The sequence below is a fragment of the Nesoenas mayeri genome (assembly GCF_963082525.1).
Source record: "Nesoenas mayeri genome assembly, chromosome: 1".
NCBI lineage: Eukaryota > Metazoa > Chordata > Aves > Columbiformes > Columbidae > Nesoenas > Nesoenas mayeri.
This window is the reverse complement of record NC_137541.1, coordinates 142,225,839-142,250,325: the sequence shown is the minus strand read 5'-3', so window position 1 is coordinate 142,250,325 and position 24,487 is coordinate 142,225,839. Positions and strand designations below refer to the sequence as shown.

General features: G+C 40.5%; 1 protein-coding gene across 1 annotated transcript in view; it reads right to left on the bottom strand.

Annotated features, from left to right (window-relative positions):
- Positions 1–14,087, bottom strand: part of DCBLD2 (discoidin, CUB and LCCL domain containing 2) — a gene marked incomplete at its 3' end in the record, with an annotated part of 44,095 nt that extends 30,008 nt beyond the window's left edge. Inside the window, exon 1 of the mRNA XM_080357581.1 lies at positions 13,246–14,087. Coding sequence (XP_080213707.1) covers positions 13,246–13,357 — 112 coding nt within the window. The 5' untranslated portion in view covers positions 13,358–14,087. The remainder of the gene's footprint in view (positions 1–13,245) is intronic.
- Positions 14,088–24,487: the final 10,400 nt, after the last annotated feature.

The window sequence follows — 24,487 nt, the reverse complement described above, 5'->3', positions numbered from 1 at the left end:
CGCAGATGATTTAAAATGATTTCTCATACTCAGGTTCTTTACATCAACAAAATACACAACTTGAACCAACACAAACATACCAAAATGCATTGGATAAGAAGGAAAATGTGAAATTTAATAAAATGAGAGGATACTGCACGTGCAGGACTGCACACTAAGTACTCTATTAATAGCCACAAAAAAAGATTAATTATTCTTTATAGTTGTTGAAATTAATTTATCAGAACTTTTTCCCCCTGAGACTGGCTGCTGCTAGTGACTGCCAATCTTGCTCTCACTACCAAAACATGTTAAAAATTAATCTTTAAGACTAAAGAATGCATTCCCATTCCTTACTTGGAGAAGAGAGAATGATAAAGACATCAGATAGATTAAGATTACAGTCTATAAGGCCTAACTGACGCATATCGAAACACTGATGTCAATTTTAACATATGGCACTGCCTTTTGAACAGATTCAGTTTAACCAGTGGGTTTCCTGAGAAGATTTTACATATATAAGCTATCATTTTTTGTAAGCTTGTGACACCATACAGGGTGCAATTAAATCTTGCTTAAGTAAGCAATGACAGAACTAAGTCTATTAGAGCTGTGTAAGCAAAAAGGTATTTCAAAGCATTAATTTTAACTTTAAATATACAACTCTTTCTGATTCAATGCACTACTATTAATTTCTCCTGTGCTCTGCATTTCCCTGCTCTTCATTAATGTGTCACTAAAGATTCTGCATCTACTTTTTGCTTTCCTCACGGTGGGCAAGAAAGTTTATACAACCAAGAAAACAGTTCCATGAATAAGAAACACTGTGGAATTAAGGCCACTGAGACATCAAATTCTAAATAGGTTTTTCAGGTATTGTCAAATGACCTTATTTGTGTGTTCCAAACTCCTTGTTTCCACCAACATCCACAGAACTGTTCTTCAGGATGCAATCTGCTCCTTTATCAGAACTAATTTTCTTAGTAAGCCACCAAACACACAGGCCACCTTCACCTTGACGCCATTTATTTGCCTCAGTAACACACTGGTTTGAGCATTTCATCCCATTACAGATGTTTCACAACATAAAATAGCCCACACTTCCACAAGTGAGGCCAGAGCTCAATAAACACTTGAAGGCACTTTAAATTAGTGCAGCCACAGACAAAAGCAAGCCTTGTCTGCCTCCTGCTTTTAGCCACTTCTTCTCACACCCTTCCTGGTACTGGAGGTAAACACTTCTGCAGCCACATGGTAAACCAGACCAGGGACTTGAGATAAAAACAGCTGTTAGTTTTAACCTAGAGCAATATCCCAATTTATTTTAGCATGCACATGCATCAGTGCTGTCCCTGATGGAGGGATAGGACAGTTTGAGGACAGGGAACCACCAGCAACAGCTTCTTTACCAGCCCTGCCAGCCTGTGTTTGCATTTTAAACAACCCTGAATCCCAACCAGAAATGTAGAAACCATCCCTCCCCTGGGAAGACCAGTCACACAAGAGTGGTGCACTAGCTTCAGGAACTGGGCTGGCTGAAGACAAACCAGTGCCCCTATTCATTCCCCCAGCACAGGGTTAGATTTCAGCCAACTCACCTCTCTGAGGCAGCTCATTGTGCAACTGCCAGTGGTAGGGCAAGGAAAGGAGGGCAGGTGGGATTACGGTTGTCTGAGCTTGGATTGATTTACTTGCTGTGGGGCACTCGTAGAAGGGCAATGAAATTTAAGGTTTAACAGAGATAGAAAGAGGACAAAGGGTAAAGCACAATAAGCATTTTGCCTTTCAAAATGTTGACAGCTCAGTATTGAAGGAAGAGGGAGACAGAGGCTGATTCTTGCTCTTATAGCAAAAGTACAAAAGTTAAGATGCCATAACAACAAAATTTTACTGTTTTCATTTACAACACTACCCACATGCTGGGCTAGTAATAATTAGCACTTTATTATTTTCATCTGTACACACAGCTTTTCAATCACCATCTCTGGAAATGCAGTCTTAGCTTTCAGCCACTGAATTTACACAAAGGAGTAATACTTAGCAGCCTTGCTAAATTTAACATCCAAAATATGGTAACATTTTAAAACAAATTATCTCAAATTATTACAGCATCAGAGCAGGTAAGACAATTGCTTCCTCTCCTACCACGTACTAACCAAACTGACTACTTCAAAAGAACAGAAAAGAAAGATCAGCTGTGTAAGACTGTTGAAGAGCATTTGCTTACAGATGTTAGGAAAATGATGCGAACAAGTCCCCAGGGACAGCTATGACTTGCTTAAATAGCATGCAGGCAAAAGCAGCCTACAAAGACAGACTACCCATGGTGAAAAGTGATTTACATGAGGACTGTGTAAAAGAGCTCTGTGTTCAATGATACATATAGCAGAAGCCCTCCTGATCTGCTGCCCATGCTGAATCGCAGTGACAGCTCATGTTGTATGTTGTCTTTTGTCTGGCACACACAGCTTGCCCGCTTCCCAAGACATATCATTTACTTAGCAATCCGTACCAACACTTTCAGAAAAATAAACACTGTTGTGCTTCAGTGCTTTAAGCGCAGAAACACAGCTGATGAAGGAAATGAAAAATAACATACAGATGGTCACGCAAAATTCTATGAGAATAAGCAGTAGTCATGGTCAGAACAGGCTTCAAATCTCTTGTAAGGTCTTCAAACTACTCACCACACCGGGACTAAATGAAATTTCACAAGTCTTGCATTTGTCAACGGCAAAGCAGCAAAAAATTATCCAATCATACCAGTAATTCACATGCTAAATTAACACTACAGTCACCTTTTTCTCTCTTCCATTACCAGTTCATAAATGAGACCGCACAGCTTACACTGCAGATCCACAGCAGCATACCTTGAACTAAACACTAACTTTTGTGGTACCATCTTGCCTTTTCTAACGGCTGCAACTTCCCACTCTGCCTGCTGCTGAGACTTGTCGTACCCTTGTTGAGCTGTACAGCAGTTTCACACCTGGGTTACTACTCTATCTGCCTTTTACTGAGTGAGGGTACAGGGCCAGCAGGGCTCCAACAATCACTGGAGCCAGCACAATGGAGAAGATGCAAGGGAGTGAGATGGGGGAGAGAGTGAGACAGAAGCAGCTGCTGGTAAAAATCACGTTTGGCTGCCATGGAATCAACAGAAACTGGCGGAAAGGAAGCTGATGGTTTGGATACCTGAATAAAAAATAGTGGGGCATCTACATGCTTTCAAAAAGAAAACCTCAAAAAATTTGGAATTATTTGCACTCTGTAGCTGCACCAAGAACAGTGACTTTAAATATAAATTTCTAACCCTCTTTAAAGTTTGTCATCCCACTCATGAAACAGTAACACTCTACATCTCCACACCAGTATTTGATCTGCTAGTGTAGGTGATACACATCATCTTAATTTCTAACACTGCTTTTCAGCTCTAATTTTGAAATTACAATGGGGACTGTTGGAGTTTACCCATTGTGAACAACATGGCTTCATTCTGGTGTAATGAAATATAATACACAATCTGTTCTAAAAAGTAATTAATTCCTAATTTAGCTTTGTAGATATTCCCTTAAAAGGAAGATACTTTCACACTTGTGACCCTTTATGAACAAAATCAATAAAAAAACCATGATATACTACTGAATAATAAGATAATTAACTAGGAATATTACTAAATTTACACACTCCAGTCACTCGTTTTAAAGTACACAAAAGTACACAAAAGTATAGCAAAAGCATGTAGGGAGTCAGTAATCTGTGAAGCTCCAGTAAAATTTTTAAACTTGCTCACCAGCTTTGCTGTAACTTCTTTACAGCAAGACAAAAAGGATGCCTTGTGTTATAGAATTGAAGACCTTAAAAACAGCTCTTTAAAAATGAAGATATAAAGGAAAGAAAGTGTTTTATTTGGCTTTTTCAAAGACACTTGAGAAAAAGATAGAAACTGATCACCACTGGACTTCATACGTAAGCCTTCAAAAGCACTAATGCATCTCTTTCCGCCCTTGTGATACTGAGACATATTTTGACACCTGCATACAATGGCATAAATATAGAAATTAACAGATAACGTGGTTTAGGCCTTCCTGGTTTCATAATACTCACAGATTTGTAAAAGAAAAATTAAGCACCAGTGGCTTCTTTCCACCACACTGAATAAGGAAGGTGCTTTTCCCCACACCTTAATCATTTGGGAGCAAAGTTAAAATGACTGGATATGGATTTAACTGGCTACAGTCCTGCTGAAGATGCAACAGTTGCCCACTATTAAAACCTTTGTGAACTTGCAGGCAAACATACATGGGCAACATTCTCCACTTATATCCAAGATTACTGTATTAAACTATCCTTTCAGAGCCCAAATCTCCTAACTTCGAGAAGTAACCAAGCAAAATTGCACCACTGTAATTCACCTCTGTTTCCTTTGCTTGCCTATTACAATTCATCTTTCCACCGGAAGTATGGAGGATCTTTCATCGGCCACAAACATTTACAACCAAGCAGCTACACATGTTGCTTGTCTTGCCAAGTATAGTTAATATGCCACTTAGTTTCACCTCCATTTAAAACTAGAAGTGCAACAACTGGATGTATAAAGAGAACTATAACAAAAATGCTAAACAGTTCGCTGTTTCTATCCCACTCCCTCAATATCTGAAGCTGCAACTGGGTACTGAAACTACTACTACTTCTACTCTAAGAAACAGCAATTAAGAGATCTGAAAAGGTTTCTTCTTCACAGTTAAACACCATTTGAGGTATTAGGATTGCCCAATCGAAGTCTAGGGAAACCACAAATGGAATCCTGAATACGAAGAGAAAATGGCATTTAGGTATGAAAAATAATCAGCTTTTTGCAAATATGGAATAATTTTACACAATATTTATTTACAAGCTTTGTAAATGCCAGATCAAGATCAACAGTATTAGTGTAATATGACTGACAGCATCACTCCAGGAAGCTTTTACACCATCATCTTTTTTTGACACCAGGACAGAAGTGTTATCTGCTCACAACCATTTACAGAAGCATATCAAGATTTTCAAGTTCCCTTTTCCGCCACTAATAATACTCCTCAATGATGTATCAAATCGCTATTTCCCACCACACTTCAACTAAAGGACAAATAAAATCAGTGTATTATTTAACAAAATGGTTCTATTAGAAGAACTCTGTGGGGGAGTAAAGTTAAAAAAGAGAATCCATGTGGTCTCGTGCACAGTATATCGAGTTCAGGAAGACTGATGATCCAAACATCAGTAGCTGGCAGGATTAACGTTCTGATGGACAGGTCATTTTGCAGGAAGATGGATTCAAAGTATTGAAGACCAGAAGGGTCCTTTTAAGTATGATTTCTTGCATACCACTACTGCTTAGTGTTGGCTAGTCATGATTCTAACCAAAGGGAATTTAGGATGTTGCATTAAATTTAACTTTCCAGAAAGACTTGATTTAAAGGTATCTTGAGAGAAGGAATTTTTAACTATTTCTAAAGCTAGCATACTTAAACACTTGGAGAAGAAAACAAACAAAAACCACCTAACCGTTTCTAAGCTGTTCTTAAAAAATACACCTACTTTATTCACGGTGTATGGGTGAATTCCTTATTATTCAATACTACTTTTGCCAAGAAGGACACGACTAAGTTCATAAACTTTATTCAGCTTACACAAAAACATTTACTAAAGCAACAGCTATGTATGTTATCATAACAATGGTGCAGAACTGGAACTTTCCTAATTGTGCTACCCTTCAAAGACAAGATGCATAGAATGTCTATTAATAGGACCAAAGTTCATTCAGTTGAAAACTTGCAACTTTCGGTAAGATACTAAGAAGTTCTTAAGATCATCAGTCAAATAATTGTAAGAAAATAATGACTACCTGAGTCAAAATGGAAAACACCTGTCGTACACAGAGACCAGTGAACAGCCCAAAACATTCTCTTGTTAGCAAAAACGGAAAGCAAGCACATCTGACAAGTACACATTTGGCTCCCATTTACACATATTCTGCTTCCAGGAATCTCTTTTCTTCAAAAGGATCTACCTTCCTAAAACAAACACCTGTCGTACACAGAGACCAGTGAACAGCCCAAAACATTCTCTTGTTAGCAAAAACGGAAAGCAAGCACATCTGACAAGTACACATTTGGCTCCCATTTACACATATTCTGCTTCCAGGAATCTCTTTTCTTCAAAAGGATCTACCTTCCTAAAACAATTGCCTATAGCTGCTAAGAATCCCTGCACTTCTACTGGTTCATGCACTTAGTATTATATTTTACATTGTTACTGTGAATGCATTTAAATTATTTTATTGCTAGGAAGATCAACTCAATCACAGACTCACTGCAAACTCGCAACAAAATATTTACAAGTAGGAGTTGTCACTTACTGTCAAAGATAAACACTGATGTCCTTGATTCTCAGGGTACAACTCATCTCACCAAAGTCAAAGAGATGAGTAATCACCGAGCTTCAGCATCCATCAGCTGTTTGCTAGTGTAAGCTTTATAGACTGCTAAGTCATAGTGTATTTTTTCTTATTCCAGTATTTGCAGAGAAAAAGGAATCTAACCAAAACAGAACTAACAACTATAGCTTTTCATATAGCTTTTGCAAGAAGTGCCAATAGGAAGCATCCAAATACCACAAACAGTACCAAGTGCCTGTGTATCAATTCCAAGATTCAACTAATTGAAATAACTGAGATACTAGCAGCTAAACAGGTATGAACTATCTGCCTTAAATTCATTTTTGAAGAGTTTTGCAACCATAAATGTTACCCTTTTACAGCTCTTCAGCAAGGGAAATTAAGTGGTTATGCAGTGAAACAACAGAAATTCCATGTCCAGAGAGAAACAGCACAAGTTAAATGTTTCTTATGCATCCAAGGGTCATGGTTTGTTTTCTTTTCCAAACACTAGACAAAGAACTCTTCAAACAAAAGCCATTTTCAAAAATCAATGCTATTCTGTGGTCCAAATGTCAAATCACTATCACATTTTCAAGTATATTTTTTAATTCAAATAACACAAAAAGTGTTCAAATATAAAGCAACAAGCTCAAATAGAATATTAATAGCACAGCTCAAGTTCTTTGCCTCCAATAATGGAAAGCAAAGTATGAACCTTAGCAAAATCTGATATTTCACAGTCTTACCGCATTAATGAGCAGGCTTCACAGACAATAATCCAACACTCTGTATAAAAAAAACTGCACTGAAAATTTTTTAGATCCATTTTAATTCAAGTTGCTACATGGCCTTTTATGTTAACATTACAACTATTCCCCCTCTCTACCCTTCCTAACCTCAGTTTAGTAACAAATCCAGTCTGTGCTTGGACAGTGGACTATATCACTATTTAAAAAAAAAAAAAAAAAAAAAGGATGACAGATCCTCCATAATATTTTGTTGAAGACATTAATCTAAAAGCAATGCTTAATCAGAAAACGCAGGAGGAGAGCGAAATCCTTTAACTACAAAACAAATTCCACATAATCCTGACTGCTTCCCCAAAGCACAGGGTGCAGCTACAAAACAGTGGTTGACATGCAACAGCTTATTTAGAAACCTTTCAAAATATGGATAAAATAACCAATATAGAAAAATTTGCCAATAGGTTGAGCAGCAATTCCAGCAAGGATTAAATCTGTAGTGATGATTATCTGAGCTATCAAAGCTGATGCATTCAAGGCAGCAGTTAACTAGCTGATGACTGAAGCTATACAGAACAGCAGTGATCACACTAAAAACCTAATGCAACATTTCCCGGAGTATAAAGCAGGTGGCAGAATTGCAGAAAAGAAGACAAATTATTCTTCTCTTATGTGAATAACATTAGAAAACATTCTTCCAAATCCTGAAAGCTGAACAGCTCTTTTCAGTAGCAGGAAAGTTATTTTCCTAAAGACTGCACTAATATGCTAGGTCACTGGCTTGAGATGCACACAGTAACAGCATACAAGCTTCGGAAAGAATATTTACATTACCTTTTTAACAGTACCTCAGATATGTGATTTTTTTAACCATGTACACACACATATGTATACACACACACACACACATATATATATATATATATAAAACCCACGTTCATTGTACTGCTTAAATCTAAAGCAAAATGCAATACATTTTAAAATCAAGTATGAGAAGTCCAAGAGCATTTATACAAAATGGTGATTCCTGCTTGCTTCAGAAGAGTGGACTAGGCTGGCACAATCTCAATAGGCTCCCAAAAATGCGCTGAGCTGAACAGGATCAGTGCTGCAAGGCAACCTCCCATAAAGGATGGCTCTGCAGAACATGTGTGTACCTTCTGCCCACCAGATCCTCTTAACCACTTCAAATTAGCCTCAGTAACTGGAGGAGTTAAAAATAATTTTGCTGAGATTCTTGTTTTCAAAAACAAAGAACTCTCACCATTTTTAGGTATATACTTCCAATACCAATCCTTAAGAGTATGCATACTCCCCAGCTGCATCTTCAAAACACTCTACATTCTTAAGTAAAACTGTCTGATTAGCAAAATCAACTAGTTCAATAGAGCACTGCCCTCCCCATTATAAAAGACTAATTCTAAATGTTAATTTGAGGGATAATAAAAACTTAATTCAAAGAGCTGGGGGTCTTTTTAATCAAAATAATTCCTTATGTGTTTGGCTGTGACTCTCTTCCTCCCAGACGAGCCCAGCCAAGGACAATGGATACAAAGGGCAATGAGACACCACCCAATCTAATTCAGCAAGAGTAGAAAATGGCATTTGTATGAAGGGCAACACACGACGATTGCTCATATGGCAGATGGTTTTGTGGTAGAACTTTATATTCACATGCCAATAGCTCCCTGCCGTAGGAAAAAGACACCTGCAATGGGCTACCTTGGCAGCTGCAACACTTGCCAGTTCCTTGTTCTAGAAGGAAATAATCTCTTCCAGAACATTCAGGGAGAAGCTACAGCCTCTCTCCCTTCCACTTGCCCAGCTGATGGATATGTAGCTAGAGCCACCTGCACTTTGTCTGCTTCCTTCTCTCCAAATCAAGCCACCTGCCTTCCAAATCTATAGTTGGAGGACATTGTTAGACCCTTTTAGGCTTGAAGTTCACAACTGGAAGCTTATCATAGGGACCAAAAGAGACAGACAGTTATTTCCAAGTCTGAAACAAAGTTTAAGGAAACAAATTCACAGAAACCAAGTTCGCCACCTCACACAGCTAGTCCTAAACCTCCCATCTGTCCCAGGAATTTCTGAACTCACCATCCTGCAAGCAAAATGCAGTACAAAGGCACCAAAACACCCCTGTACAGTAAGTGGCTAGGAAGTCACAAGAGTCGCTACAGGTGTTTGTTTCAGCCACCACCATCTGAACGACCATGAGCTATTTCAGGTCCTACAGAATGCAGAGGCAAGGCTAATGGATCAGCATGTGCCTAAATCTGGACTGGACGCAGTCAAAGCCACCATTGTCTACCAGCTGGTCAGATGGACAAGCAGAGGTGAGACCAGGAGCACTCTGGAAAGAAGTGGAAGGCACCTAGAGGAACTTAAGAGGAACAGGGAAAACATAACTGATCCAGGAACAATGCAGTTCTATTACAAAACACAAGGCCATGGAAAAATCATTTTATTAGACTCAATACACACAAAGCCACTAGTTCTTTCAGTTAGCTTTTCAGATCGTAGTAATTCAGCACCATACAATCAAAAAATATTTTTCTCTACTACACTGAGCAAAGATTTTTAAGCTACTGTGATGAATCACTTCCTTGTACTTTCTTCAATGAGGTTTGAGTATGTAAAAACATCCTTATGAGTTGGTATTTGTTTAGAACAAAATGTGCGAGTTACATTCAAAAACAAGCATCCAGAGTTCATTTTTTTTAAGAAGTTGCAAAGAAATCTGCTTCCAATCACTTGGGTATCCATTTTAGAATCTGAAGTTTATTTTTAACTTAAGGCTTTATTCCAGTTCCATATGCAAATCAGTATCCACTAGGAATCCCAACAGAGGACTACCAAACCACATGTGTGATAACAAAGTCTTCGCTCCACAGACCTTACAATCTTCATACCTTCAAAATAACTGCGACATTACTCAACTTCTATTTTGATAAAAGCTAAGCAACCATTTCCCTCTTAGCTATTTTATGTTTCTCCACTTTCAAAAAAAGGTTAAACTTAACCAACAAAAAGGCCATACTGAATTTATATCAATAGCTGAACATCTGTAAAAAGCACTGTTTCTCAAAATGAAATCCACAAAGAGCAGGAAGCTTATATGGTGCTGGCTTACTTTCATTCACACCTGCTTAATTACATGAAAAACAACTAAAACACTTCAAGTATTTTTCAGATATTCTTGCAACCAGGACCTAGATTAACTACAAAATTGTTTCAAAATCACAAAAGCTGACTTGCACAGCCATCAGCTGGAGAATCCCTAATGCATGAGACTGTATGAAACGCAGCATGGGGTACTTCTCTGTTGAGTTTTTTTCAATGTTTTTGAAGGTGTTCAACCTCATACGAAATTCTCATATTTTCCAAGACAGTAAGATGCTCAAATTCATGACTTTGACCAAAGAATGTTAAATTACATATACTGAATGATTCTGAACACGATAGGCTGTAAAAAATCCCACTTGAATCCTACAAGACAATGGAGAGGGCTACTAAGCAAAAAAGCATATTCACCACAGCAGTACCTGCACTTTTTCATTCCTCAGTTTGCAGCTTTCTGGAAAGGGAGGAGGAGGAGGAGATGAACATTTGACCCAATATTCAAAACAAGTTTCACATTGACCAAAATCATATTGTTATTTTTAAAACAGTTCATACTAGGGAGGTACTCTACAGAGAATCATGTAAGAAATGAAAACACTTGATCTTCAGACCAAGATTTAAATGCCATGTAGTATGTAAGGCTTAGAGCTGCTGAACAGTGGAAAAGAAAATGAACAGTTGCTTATTAACAGAGGATCAGTCTCCCTAACATAACAAATGAGGCTAGGTACCTACATAGTATCACTTACTGTATTTTTATAAATGAGCTTAAAAGCAACTTAAACTCTGGAATTTCCTAAGCCTTGGGTACTTCCATTGGCAATCAATATATTCTCATTGAAGTCTGTGCATGTATTTAATACACTAATTAATACTGTGCTTGTATTTAATATGCTTTGTGGAGACCCTTCATGAGTAAGGCAGCCGTTTCATTTCTGTATGGGATTCCTTACCCAAATTAGTACTATGCCAGCATTTAAAGATACAGGATATGGGCTCCCCAACCTTCTCTGGAATAAGATAAATGAAAATATTTTGGCAAGGAAACAGTCCCTCACAAGCAGAACTTTTCTTAGAAGTTCCAAAAGTTTCTCATACTGAAGAGCATTGTATTCGACACCAGAAACTCTAACCTTAAAACAGGCTCTGCTTTTTGTTACCAAATAAAATTAAGCTTGTCAATAAAGAAGCTCCCCTCTTGCTCAAAAGCGAGACTTCTGCACAAACTTTTAAGCTTTAACTAGAGGGACACTGTAAACTGAAAATCTGAGTAGGAGCTCTTCAACTGCTGCTCAGAGTGCAGAAGGATAAAGCGAACAGCATACTGAAAAGCCTGCTGCCCACACAGTCCCACTTCTTGCTGCATGGTCCCACACCCTCTATCACACCTCTGACCACTCACTGAGCCAATTTGACTCAATAATGTGGATGAAAATTATTACTCTTTCCCCCTCCTCCAGTTCAGTTTTCTCCTAGAATAACAAAGTCAGTCTGCTCACCAAAAGGTCAGACAAGTGTCTGGTCAACACAAGTATTTGGAGTGTGATGCTCCTACAGCATGAACTAACACCCTGCTGTTGTTGCAGCACCCTTGAAAAAACTAAATGTTAAAATTGCCCAGTTTCCTCCCAAAAGCAAATTGGTCTTCTCCTCTTCCATTATAAATTAAAACAAAACAAAACCAGGTATGCCAAATTATTACTAGCATTAGCTTCATATGTGAATAGGAATATATTTAAAATTAAATGCAATTACATGGAAATAAGATTAAAAGGTAAGTCAAAATGACCTTTTCCATTTAAAAAAATTAATTGAAATGTATGCTTAGCAGCATAGTGCATAGATCTCCACTTCCCTTTGTGCACTTAAATATAGCATTTGCACCATTCAAATATATTGCCATATCTCTTTGAGATGTACAGAAAGAGAGTGTTACATGAAAACAGAGTTGAGTTTCCACGACCAAGCAAGACCAGTGCAAGAGGCAAGCGGAACTGAAAACCATAAAACTCCTCACAACCCCTGTATTGACAGCAGTGAAAGTTTCAAGATGCTGTCAAAACATTCGCTCCCACGACTTTCTCCCAAGCATATGATCAAAGTGACAGTTACTGTGGCATCCTCTGATCTCCTGCCATGAAGTGACCAAATTGTGCCTCGTAATTTTCAAAGTGCTAAAGCCTAACCAGTAATTCCACCAGAGCAGGAGAAATCTTGCCAAATTAAAAAAACAAAACAAAACAAAACAAAACAAAACAACAAAAAAAAAAACAACCAAAAAAAACCACCCACAAAATATCCAAAACCCCTGCCTATCACACATTCCGATTCCAGACTCTCACCCCCATACACACTTCTACATACTCTTGAGTGCATTTAAGCCTGTTTTTCATAGCAAGCAGAATCTCCCCTTTATCCACCTCCTGGCTCACACCACTTCACACAGAGCGTGCGGAGGAAACACCCAGGGGTCCCCCCACGGCTCGGGCTTCCTCTCTCAGAAATGGGATGTTGTTCAAGAATACAAACCCGAGCACACCCTCCGCCTTCGGACTGCCCTTGTGCCCCAAATCTACCCCCGCAGCCCAGCGCCTCCCTCCCCTATCCCGTCGGTCGCCCCCCGCCTGAGTGCAGCCCCACCTGGAGCCGGAGGGGCGGCCCGGGCCGGGCAAACCTCCCCGCACCTGGGGGGCGTGCGGGCCGCCTGAGGGACCCCCTACGCTCCCCGACAGGGCGGGCAGTTCCCACCGAGGGAACGGGGAGCGAGAAAAAGGGGGTTCCAAGAACAGGGCTCTTCTTTCGCCCTTTGTTGGTCAGGGAGGGGGCAGGCGGGGTGCAGGACCACATGCCCCGGGTGGGGGAGAAACCAGAGGTGTGGGCTCCCTCTCCCCGCAGCCCCGGAGAGGGCTGGTTTTCCTCACCCGCCGAGCAGCAAGCTCGCCCGCCGCCGCCCTGCCCACCCACTCTCTCACCCACCTTTCTGCGCTCCGATGCCCCGTGGCAGCAGCAGGAGGAGGAGAAGGCTGAGTTGGAGCAGCGAGGCCGCTTGCCGGGTCCCCGCGGGGAGCGGCCGCCCCGGGCTCACCATGCCCCGCGGCGTCGCCAGCGCAGCCGGCAGTCCGAGGGCATCGCGGGCTGCGGGGCGGCCGGGCCGGGCCGGGCCGCGTCTCTACCCTGACCCCCGCGGCAGCCAGTGGGACGCGCCTGCGAGCCAGCCAGCCAGCGCGCCGCCAACCGCCGCCAACCGCCCCCTGCAACCGGCCCAACCGCTTCCGGGTGCGCCGCGCGGCCCCCGGCGGCTGAGGGGCTGCCCCGCTTCCTGCCGCCCCCCGCCCGCCGCCGAGAGGCAGCCCGGGGGAGCCGCGGGGGCCCGGAGGCGGCTCCGGCTGCGGCCCCGCTGAGCGGGGACGTCCCCTCCCCGTCCCTAACCGCGCCCTGGGCGGGCGGGCAGCGCCTCCGGGCCGAGCCTGCTCGGGGTTAACGGCTCCGAAACTGAACCCCTGGGAGGCAGCCCCTAAATTTCCTCTTTATTCCACCTCCGTCCTCCTTTACGAGTTGGCTAAGAATATTTTTTTTTTTTTCTTTTCCCAAAGTAGAGATTAAGTGAGGCAAAATTGCCTGGAAGAGCAAAACTCCTTGGAAACACGAGTATTGCTGTTGTTAATAGAAGAGGATAAACTGATGTCGTCGATCTCCACACGCAAATGCAAATCGAGCACTCAGAAAAGCAAGGGAGTGGCTACGAAGTCCCAAGTCATTGCAGTTTTAGCTCTTGTCATCTAGCTTTCCAACGCTTACAGTGTGTAATGAGAGAGGCTTGCTTTAGGAGGCTAAATCCACCCATGGGGAATAAATAGTTTAAAAAAATATCAATCAAGTCTTACAGTCAAAAGAAGGCAACATAGCCCCTTTGCAGAGACTCAGAGTAGATGTTATCGTACTGAATTAGTTCTCCTAGGTTGTCAAGAAAGCATATTTTTGGGGAAAAAGCACCCTAAGCACTGGCAGGATCAAAGAATCCCCTTTGTAATACTACCATTATCATGGAACATGACACATTTTTCAGTGGTAGAGGAATGTAATTTTCAGATGCTGATGAAACACCATGTCCGTGCTCCCACAGCCGCAGTCCCAGCCCTGCTTCCTCCCAGCAAGGTCGCAGGGACAAGAGGAAGGGTGGGAATGACAGTCACACAGATATCATTTCACATTTCTTTTCAGCTTCATAACTGAATCCTTCTCAGCTCTCAAAATGACCACGGACGCTCTCACCACAAAGCAGAGGGGACTCAGGACTCCATAGCTTCCACAGATTAGCCTCTCAGGCCTCATGGTTCATCCTTTCTGCTGTGGAAGGGCTGTTGCAAGTCAACCCCATGTCCTGGTGGTGTCCAGCTCCAGTGGTTCCGCTGTAAAAAGCATCTTAGGGAATAAACCATTCTCTGGTTCCTCTCCCAAACAGCTCTGTGAACAGATACTGCTTTCCTGGCCAGTGGTGTCTGGTGCTGGCTCCACCAAAATGGCAGGAAAGCATCTCAGGAGTCAGTCTCACCCAATCCAAAGGGTTGTTTGAAGAACTATTTAGATGATGCTTACTAATTGTTTTAACATTACTGTTCCTTGTTACAATAATGAAAACTGAACTGTCCAAGCCTATACTGAGGGCTTATTAAGGCTTTTTTTTTTTTTCCCACAAAGAAACATGCAGAGCATTCTGTTCCTTGAGCATATCAACCATACCACTTGTGCCACATCATGGAAGAATCCAGAATAGATTTGGTTGCTCAAACTGAAGAGAGCAAAATTTTTATGCACATTTTTTACTTGTTTGGCCCACAGTTGTGCAAGAGCTGCCAGGAGGTAGCTTCTTAAATATTTAGGGAATGTTAAACATGAGGATTTTAGTACGTTTCACATTTTTCCCCTTTTTAAACCTTTTTAGCCACACACAAAGAGACCCCAATAAAAGCAAAGTCAATGGAAGGACATCTCAGATGAGGCTGTTTTAAGTCAGCTTGTAAGATGTAATAGTCAGCAAGGCATCCTGCAACACATAATGGAAGATGAATCAAAAGTGATTTATATGCGTTCCTTTGTCTTCCATTCACCAGATGCAGAAGTTCGTGCCACAGGTCACGTGAAGCAGCTATATCACTACAATAACATCCTTTCTGTACTACGGAGAGCACATTCCTAAGATCACTAATCATTAGTGGTATTTGTTGTGTACTGGAGAAATCACTCCCTGAATAATTTGTGGCTTAGTAGTGCCATGCATTAATAGGAGCATCTGAACATCCTACACATAAATCAATAATGGTCTCTGGTAGATCTGATAGAGGCTTCCTCCTGTGTTATTTTCTGATGTGGAGGCTGTGAGGTGTGTTTTGTTAGCTTGATTTGACCATTGTAAAGGCTTGTATTTGTTCATGTAGAAAGGATATCTGGATCTGTGAGAGTGTTGATTTCTAAAAGGGGTGTGAAAACTTGCAGAATACCTAAAAGCAGGCAGAAGCCAAATTTGCTTAATCTGTCTTGGAAGTTTGTCCCAAAGCTACATTCCCTCATCACAAATAGTTTATGCGGAGCCCTAGGTTATATATTTTGCAAAGGGTACACCACCCTGACGGAAGTCGTGACAAACTAGGAAAGGTTATACACTGTAAAAGCCTTAGAGATTTATGGAATCAACAGAGCCAAAGAATTAGGAATATGGTCCCATTAGCAATGCAACTGTTCAGATGGCTTGTCTTAATACACACTTTTTATGCAACAAAAAAATCTGAAGAATTAGATAAATCCAGATGGTTTCCCTGGCTGTCAGAATCTTCCTCCTTCTTAGAAGATTTCAGCACAAGATCAGTTTAAATAGACCAGCTGCAGACTACTGCACAATTTGGTCCATGAGATTTCTCAGGCATCTCCTCTGGGAAAAAACAGAACTGTATAATGAAGACTCCATTTTAGTTTGTGAATTAGAACTGTCCCTGTCATCAAATCAAAACAGATACACAATTAAAATGTTGTGGGAAGCAAATAAAAATATAGTATCAGAAATACCAATATCATAAGGCAAGTTGCCAACACATCTTAAGAAATCAACACAAATTTTTTTTTCAAGATGGTAAGACAGAAGATCAAACCAGCCTCTCACTGCTGATAGAAGAACATTTAGCCAAATAAGCATTTCTGTAGTGTCTCATTCTCATTGCGAGTAACTTCAAGAGGCAAATGAAACTACCATCTCCATCTGGCTCTCTCATTCCCCTTGAGATGCTTCTGATGCACAGGGATTCTTTCCTACCGTGGCTCCCTAGCTTTCACATTCTTTTAGTGCATTTCAAAAGCCAAATTCAGCTGGAGGGCAGAGCTATTCAGAGGGAGCTCCATATCCTGGAGATACAGGCTGATGCAAGCTTCCTGGCATCCAACAAGAGCAATTGCAAGGTCTTCCATCTGGGAAGGAACAGCTTCGTGAACCAGTGCAGGGTGGGGGCTGCTGCGAAGAAGCTCTACAGAGAAGGACCTGGGTGTCCTAGTGGTCAATTTGAGTACGAGTCAGCAGTGTGGCCAGCAGCAGAGGTGACCAACAGTATTAACAAGAGGGCCAGGGAAGTGACCTTTCATAAGACTTCATCTGAGTACTGTGTCCAGTTTTGGGCTCCTTGTGGTACAAGGACAATATTGACATATGGGAGACAGTTAACTAGAAGGGCTCCAAAATGGTCATGAGCTGGAGAATATGATGCACATGAAGAAGCTGAGAGAGCTGGACAACTTCAGCTTGGAGAAAAGAATGCTAAGAGGAGATTTTGTTGCTGCCTACAACTACATAACTGCAGGACAGGAATAGAAGATGGAACTAGCCTCTTCTCAGAGGTGCATGGTGATGGCACAGGAGGCAACAGACACAAGTTGCCACACGGTAAGTTCCATATTCCAGATAAAAGGCAAAAAAATACCATGATGGTGGTCAAACACCGAAACAGGTTGCCTGGAGAAGTTGCAGAATTTCCATCTTTGGACATGTTCAGGACTCCCCTGGACATGGCCCTGTTCAATCTGATCTAATTAGACCTGTTTTGAGGAGAGAGTTGAATTAGATAATCCCTGAAGGTCCCTTCTAACCTGAATTATGACTGTATTATTCTAAGGCACCAGATGACGTCCTATGGAGAAGAGTCCTGCATTGACAGGGAACGTTCTAAATGAGCAAAAGAGATTTGCAGCTTTCCAGTTTCTGTAGTTACTTATCTGTTCTCTCATTGAAATAAGAATTTTTTCCAAGAAGGTTAATTCTTCTGCACTTGAAGAAAAGTGATAGTGCCTATAAAGCAGACAAAATATTGATTTTGTTCATTATATTAACACATTAGATCCTTGCTAGCACCTCCATCTTCTTATGTCTTAAATCTTTAAATATGACATATGCTCTGGATTTTTTCCTGTGATAGTCAATAGAGAGGCCCATCCACCCAACTAATACAAAGGCCGTATGTGCATCTAAGGGCCATATGTCTCCTTTTTGATGTCAGCAGACACCTGAAGGTTATTACTAGCACTGTTCCCAGGTAATCACTTGTGTGCATGTCCAGATCTGCACTTAGGTTCACAGTTTCTCTTAAGTTATCCACTGAATTATTACATCACATTACCTCTTTTTCCAGAAAACAAATCCCACTGCTTATGGTGGAATTCCAGCCAAAAGAATTATGCTATCTGCTCAATTAGCATATTCTTAGAGTTGTTTAGATTACAGCTACAGTGGCAGTACAGTCAAATTTGGCTAACAAAATTAGAGACCAGAAAAACAAGAGACAAATGCCTCAGTATTGCACATTAAGTTTGTGGAAGTGCTTTCTAAAACACCCAGTGTATAGGTTAGATCTTGCAATCTGCTGAGCCATCATTCTTAAGTATGCAAATAATTTAAAGTATACTCAAAACTTAACTAAATTGCAGAATTTTCTTTAGCCGAAATGTTTTCTAGCATTTACAAGAGTTTAACAAGAGTAAAGTTCACCCCAGAGTAAGGGACCTGAATAAGGTCTTCTCTCTATTTTAATTCCTTCTAGTATTCTTGTGAAGCTCTGTTGTATTAAACACTCCTGGACACCATGAACCACCCAGCAGATACACTGAAAATCCAAGCTTCTCTACCATAACAGAGGAGTATCTTGTTGCCACTCTAAAAAGTTCATTTAATGTTAAAGGAATTCTTTAACTTCCATGTTCATTAGGTAAGTAGCTCTTTTACCTGTGAGTGGATAGATCCAGCATTCTGCTCATGAAAAACCAGATGCAGCTCAGCAGGCAGGTTTGATGTATGACATGGAAAAAACATGCTATCTCTAAAACTGTCCATGCTTCATAGTATGTAAAGGAATTATTCATTGAAATACAGCTTTATAATTTTAACAGCTACAACAACACTGGAACAAACCCCCACCCCTTTCCTATTATTTTTAATTGTTAAAGTATGGGAACTAAACCAGAAACCATTACTGAAACAATTATTGTTCTCCTTTGCCATAATGCTGCTTTTTGGGAAACACATTTTAATAAATTGTTCTATAGTACTCTAAATTAAATTTCCAAAGAAACCCCATCAAAATTGTGAGTAATTTAAGCTATCATGAGTTTGACAAAATAGAAACATATCTGGAGCTTCAGGAGTTTACATGATATTTCAAATCTTATTTTATTAACTGTTGTTCCTGCTAACCTACAGCTAAGCTGAATGGTTCATGCCTGATCTTGCAAATACTTCCAGAATCCTGCAGTGTGACCTGTGGCATTAGTTAAATATGTGGTACTAAAAGACTGCAGGATCTAGGCTTCAGGACCTAGGTTTTTTTGCTCTTGGTGACTCATTGTCATCTCATTTGAGATTTCTAGTTTTTGTTATAGTTTTCAGTAAAAATCCTTCTGTTCCTCTCTTTGTTTTCATTTTTGCTTTGTTCCTGTTTCAATTGTATATTCTGATGATTTTTTAAAGAATAGCAACGAAGTCCTAGTTGTAGAATGGATTTGATTTCATCCATTGAGAAAGAAAAATGGGTATTGATTGTATATTATTCACATCAATGGATGTAATTAATCTCATCCTCAGAAATGCATTTACAAAACCACCACAATAAATTAAACTAAGATTAATTTTTAATTCACTTCAGATAGTAGTCTCATGATTGTACATAAAGCACATTTATTTGACAACCTAGAGTTATTTGGTTACTGATTGGTTTCTGTTTTTAAAAGAGAATAAACAATTAACATTTGGTTCTGAGTTATTTTGGTAAGAAACATCTGTTATTTTTACTGTGCCTAAAGTCATTATAAGGGAAAAATGGTAGCATAAATTCCAAGAACAATTTTCTTTCACAGTTTTACTGCATTGTATATGTGAAAAAATTCAGTGATGCTGGGGGAAAAAAATAAGCTATGTTTTGCTTATTTAAACATAGTAACATAGAGAAGGAAAATATTAGGGAGGAACTCACACTGTCTTCTACCCTTGAACGAGTTCACGTTTATTGGATCAATGCCCAGTACTACTAAGATCGTTCAAGCAAAAACAGTTAGAAAAACATTAAAGATGAATTGTGCCTTGTAACTATGGGTTTGGTGCTCTTACATAAAAGCACGGTTTTGAAGTACTGAGCAATCTAAATTCCGTGGATGCACTGAATCCTGTGGCTCAGTGGAAGCTGAAGGAGGAGACTATGATTGCTATAGGATTAATTCAGCACATAAGCACAGGCAGAATTTTAATCATGTATTTAGCTTCTGTGGGAACGAAGAGCACACTTAAGTCTGTAACTATTTTGCTGAATCAGGAATCATGAGTCTGCTGCTTCAGTGGGTTCCATAAATTTCATTTCTATTTTATGCATTTAATGTATTGTTCTCCTCATTCTTGTCAATATTTTACATTTTTGTCAAGACTGTATTTTCCTTTTTTAGCTTTGCTTCTTGAAACAGGTTGAAACAATGTTTCATGATCTGCGCACCTCCTCCAAATTCTGTATCTTGCCTATATTGTTCTAGTCCTCTGCCTGCATCCTTACTCATTCTTGCCTCTGTGTACCAGGTTGAATCATAATTCGGTTTGACACTGATTCTTGCTTCCAATCTCATTGACCAGTGGTAACTAGAAAAAATTTAAATGTCTGTCTCTTCAAAAGATGCAGCTCTTTACTGATATATTTACATGCTTGAGGAGAACAGATCACATTTATCGAATCAGGAAAATAATCAAGAGCATCCTTTCTTTCACCCTTATGAAGGTGAAAGAAAGGAGTTAAGTATCACGTTTCAGGCATTTATATCCAGCTTAAAGAAAATAATATGACAATAGATCAAGGTCAGAGAACAACATAATGTTTGGTTGTAATATATTTGTGCCTAGTGCTGTCTACAGGGAAGCTTCAGATGTAAACAGAAACTTGAGGTGAGACTATAATGCAACAGTCTGGGACCTGTGAAGACAATGTCTGGAAGCTAAGATCCAAATGAAAGAACTTCAAGCATGATTTTCTGTTTCAAAAATAGATGCATTCTTCTGTTTTTGCAGATGAGATTGGTAATCTCTGTAGCAAATAAATCAATATTTGTCAAGACTTTATACTTCGCCTGCTCTTTAAATTGTGAATCAGAGCATTAACATATTGATATCAGCTCTGTCTCTTCCAGATACAGAATTGGGACAGCAGCCTTTTCTTTTTTTTGGTCTGGTTGATTGTGGTCCCATCAAGGCAAACTGAGCTGAGCTGCAACCACATTGGTACTGTGATGAGTAAAATTATTTTCAGTGAAAAGAGGAGGATCAAAATGTGAAAATGTTTTCTAGAAACATTAGATCAGTGATAAAAAGCCAATTACATATTTTGTACAGATTTAATTAATGTGCTGCTGATGGGCAGCCCTAACTGGTGCTGATGGAATACAGAGCTAGAACTGTGGGCAAAAATGACTCAGATTCGGGAAAATTGGTGTACTGTTGAACTGAAATGGCAGAGAATTATAATTTTAAATGAGAGAAAGCCTGAAAATTTTAAAAGCTTTAAAAGAAATATTGTACTATACTAATAAAGATATACATGAAAATGACAGCATATGATCAAATTTAAAGAAGAAATAGGGCTGTTTTATGTGAATTGCAAGCTTTATGCACAGGGCTAATGCTTCTCCCTGGAGACTGACATTGCCAGTTACTATAAAATCCAGGAAATTTGTAGGGTATTGTGTTGTTGCCAGCACTTGGATGCTGGTAAGCAATGATGGTGCAAGAGTTTCAAGAATCAAAATCCAAAATTAAAAAAAAAAAAGAGAGGTAATAGATGTTACAACAGAGTAAGTTTCTGGCCATTATGATTATTGAAATACTTTTTAAGGATGGCCCAAATCAACCAGAAAGTTTGATAAAACCAAAAGATAGAAGAAAGACTCACACTCCCTGGCCTCACATCTTCTTAAAATAGCGTCATGTTTATGGCTCTAGTATTTTTTGAAAATTATGACTGGCAATACTCAGTTCCCTACGCCATTTCCATTTTCAGATATATGAGGCAAATATGACACACACCCCTTTTGAAGTGCAATGCCACAGCTTCTCTGTCAACACATATCTCAATGTGCTTCATGCAAGGCTTCATGAGAAAGATGTTAGTTGCTGGATGAGACCGGAACCTAGTAGTGTCAATCTCTCCTTCTGTAAATAGAATGTGACTATTACAAATATTAGTGAAAATTTATTTGGAGAGAATCATGAAGACTTTGAACAGCCAGTTGCAGCAAATGGGAAGAAAAAGGTTCACTAAATCACATTTTATGGGCAAACTTAAAGGGAAAGGGATTACTGTATTGAACATCAGAAGGTTAGAGCCATAACTGACAGGATTCCTGAAAGGAGGCACAGCAAGATGGATGTGTGCCTTTTTTGTGGTAAGTCCTGGATAAGAGTGTGTATGTGCAGTAGTTCTGTTAAGTGACAGAGGAGGCCTAGCCTGCTCTAGCAAAAATTTAAAGTAGGAAAACCTGGTCAAAAAGGTTGAATAGGAGTGTGGTTGATACTTTTCTGTTTATTTCTAAAGGTTAGGAATAAAAACCTGCAGCTGGTTTTGTGTTGAGAGGAAAATAGTCTTACCAGAGGAACTTGAAATATATTTTAAGTAGAATGGCTCAGTAAAACATTGCAGATCAAGTGGGTCTTTTCACTAGGTTTGCTGCTTAAAATACAGCCATTAAGGACATTATTTTATTGACATAATTATGTTGGTTGGGAAAACTTCTTCCTTTATAACTGTTCTTGTCCTTAGAATCATAGAATCATTTAGGTTGGAAGAGACCCTCAAGACCATCAAGTCCAAACATAACCTAACTCTGTCACTAAACCATGTCCCTAAGAACCTCATCTACACATCTTTTAAACACCTCCAGGGATGGTGACACCACCACTTCCCTGGGCAGCCCGTTGCAATGCCTGACAACCCTTTCCATGAATAAATGTCTCCTAATATCCAACCTAAACCTTCCTTGGCACAGCTTGAGGCCATTTCCTCTCATCCCATCACTTGCTACTTAGGAGAAGAGACCAACACCCTCCATGCTACAATCTCCTTTCAGGTAGTTGTAGACAGCCATAAGGTCTCCCCTCAGCCTCCTTTTCTCCAGGCTAAGCAGCACCAGTTCCCTCAGCTGCTCCTCATGAGACTTGTTCTCCAGACCCCTCACCAGCTTTGTTGCCCTCCTTTGAACTCAATGTCTTTCTTGCAGCAGCACCTCAATGTCTTTTTTGTAGTGAGGGACCCAAAACTGAACACAGGATTTGAGGTAGGGCTTCACCAGCACTGAGTATGCAGGACAATCGCTTCTCTAGTCCTGCTGGCCACACTATTCCTGATACAAGCCAGGATGCTGTTGGCCTTTTTGAAGGATGATTATGGCCTGCTGGCTCATATTCAGCCACTGTCAATCAACACCCCCAGTTCCCTCTCTGCCAGGCAGCTTTCCAGCCACTGTTCCCCCAGCCTGTAGCGTTGCCTGGGGTTGTTGTGACCCAAATACACTTGGCCTTGTTAAACCTCATACAATTAGCTTCAGCCCAATGACCCAGTCTGTCCAGATCTCTCTGTAGAGCCTTCCTACCCTCCAGCAGATCAATACTCGCACCCAACTTGTTGTCATCTGCAAACTTACTGAGGGTGCACTCAAGCCCCTCATCCAGGTAATTGGTAAAGAGATTAAACAGAACCAGACCCAATACTGAGCCCTCAGTATCCACTTATGACCGGCCACCAACTGGATTTGACTCCATTCACCACAGCTCTTTGGAGCCAGCCATCCAGCTGGTTCTTTACCCAGCAAAGAGCATGCCTGTCCAAGCCATGAGCTGCCAGTTTCTCCAGGAAGATACTGTGGGAAACAGTGTCAAAGGCTTTACTGAAGTCTAAGCACACAACATCCATAGCCTTTCCCTCATCCACTAAGCAGGTCACTTTGTCATAGAAGGAGATCAGGTTCGTCAACCAAGACCTGCCTTTCATAAACCCATGCTGACTGGGCCTGATCGCTTGGTTGTCTTGTGTGTGCCATGTGATGGCACTCAGGATGATCTGTTCCATGGCCTTCCCCAGCACCAATGTCAGACTGACAGTCCTCTAATTTCCCCAGATACTCCTTCTGGCCCTTCCTGTAGATGGGTGTCACATTTGCCAATTTCCAGTCAACTGGAACCTCCCTGGCTAGCCAGGACTGCTGATAAATAATGGATAGTGGTTTGGTGAGCACCTCTGCCAGCTCCCTCAGTACCCTTGGATGGTTGTGTAGCAGGTTACTAACTATTTCTCCTTGGATTATTTGGGCTTCATTCTACTCCCCATCCTTGTCTTCTGGCTCAGGGGGCTGGGTACCCAGAGAACAACTGGTCTTACTATTAAAGACTGACGCAAAGAGGCATTTAGTACCTTAGCCTTTCCCTCATCCTCTGTCACTATGTTTCCACTCCCACATCCACCAGAGGGTGCAGATTCTCCTTAGCCCTCCTCTTGTTACTCGTGTTTATAGAAGCATTTTTTACAGCAGTAGCCAGGCTCAGCTCTAGTTGGGCTTTGGCCCTTCTGATTTTCTCTCTGCATACCTTCACAGCATCCTTGTAGTCCTCTTGAGTTGCCCACCCTTTCTTCCAAAGGTTATAAATTTTCCTTTTATTCCTGAGTTC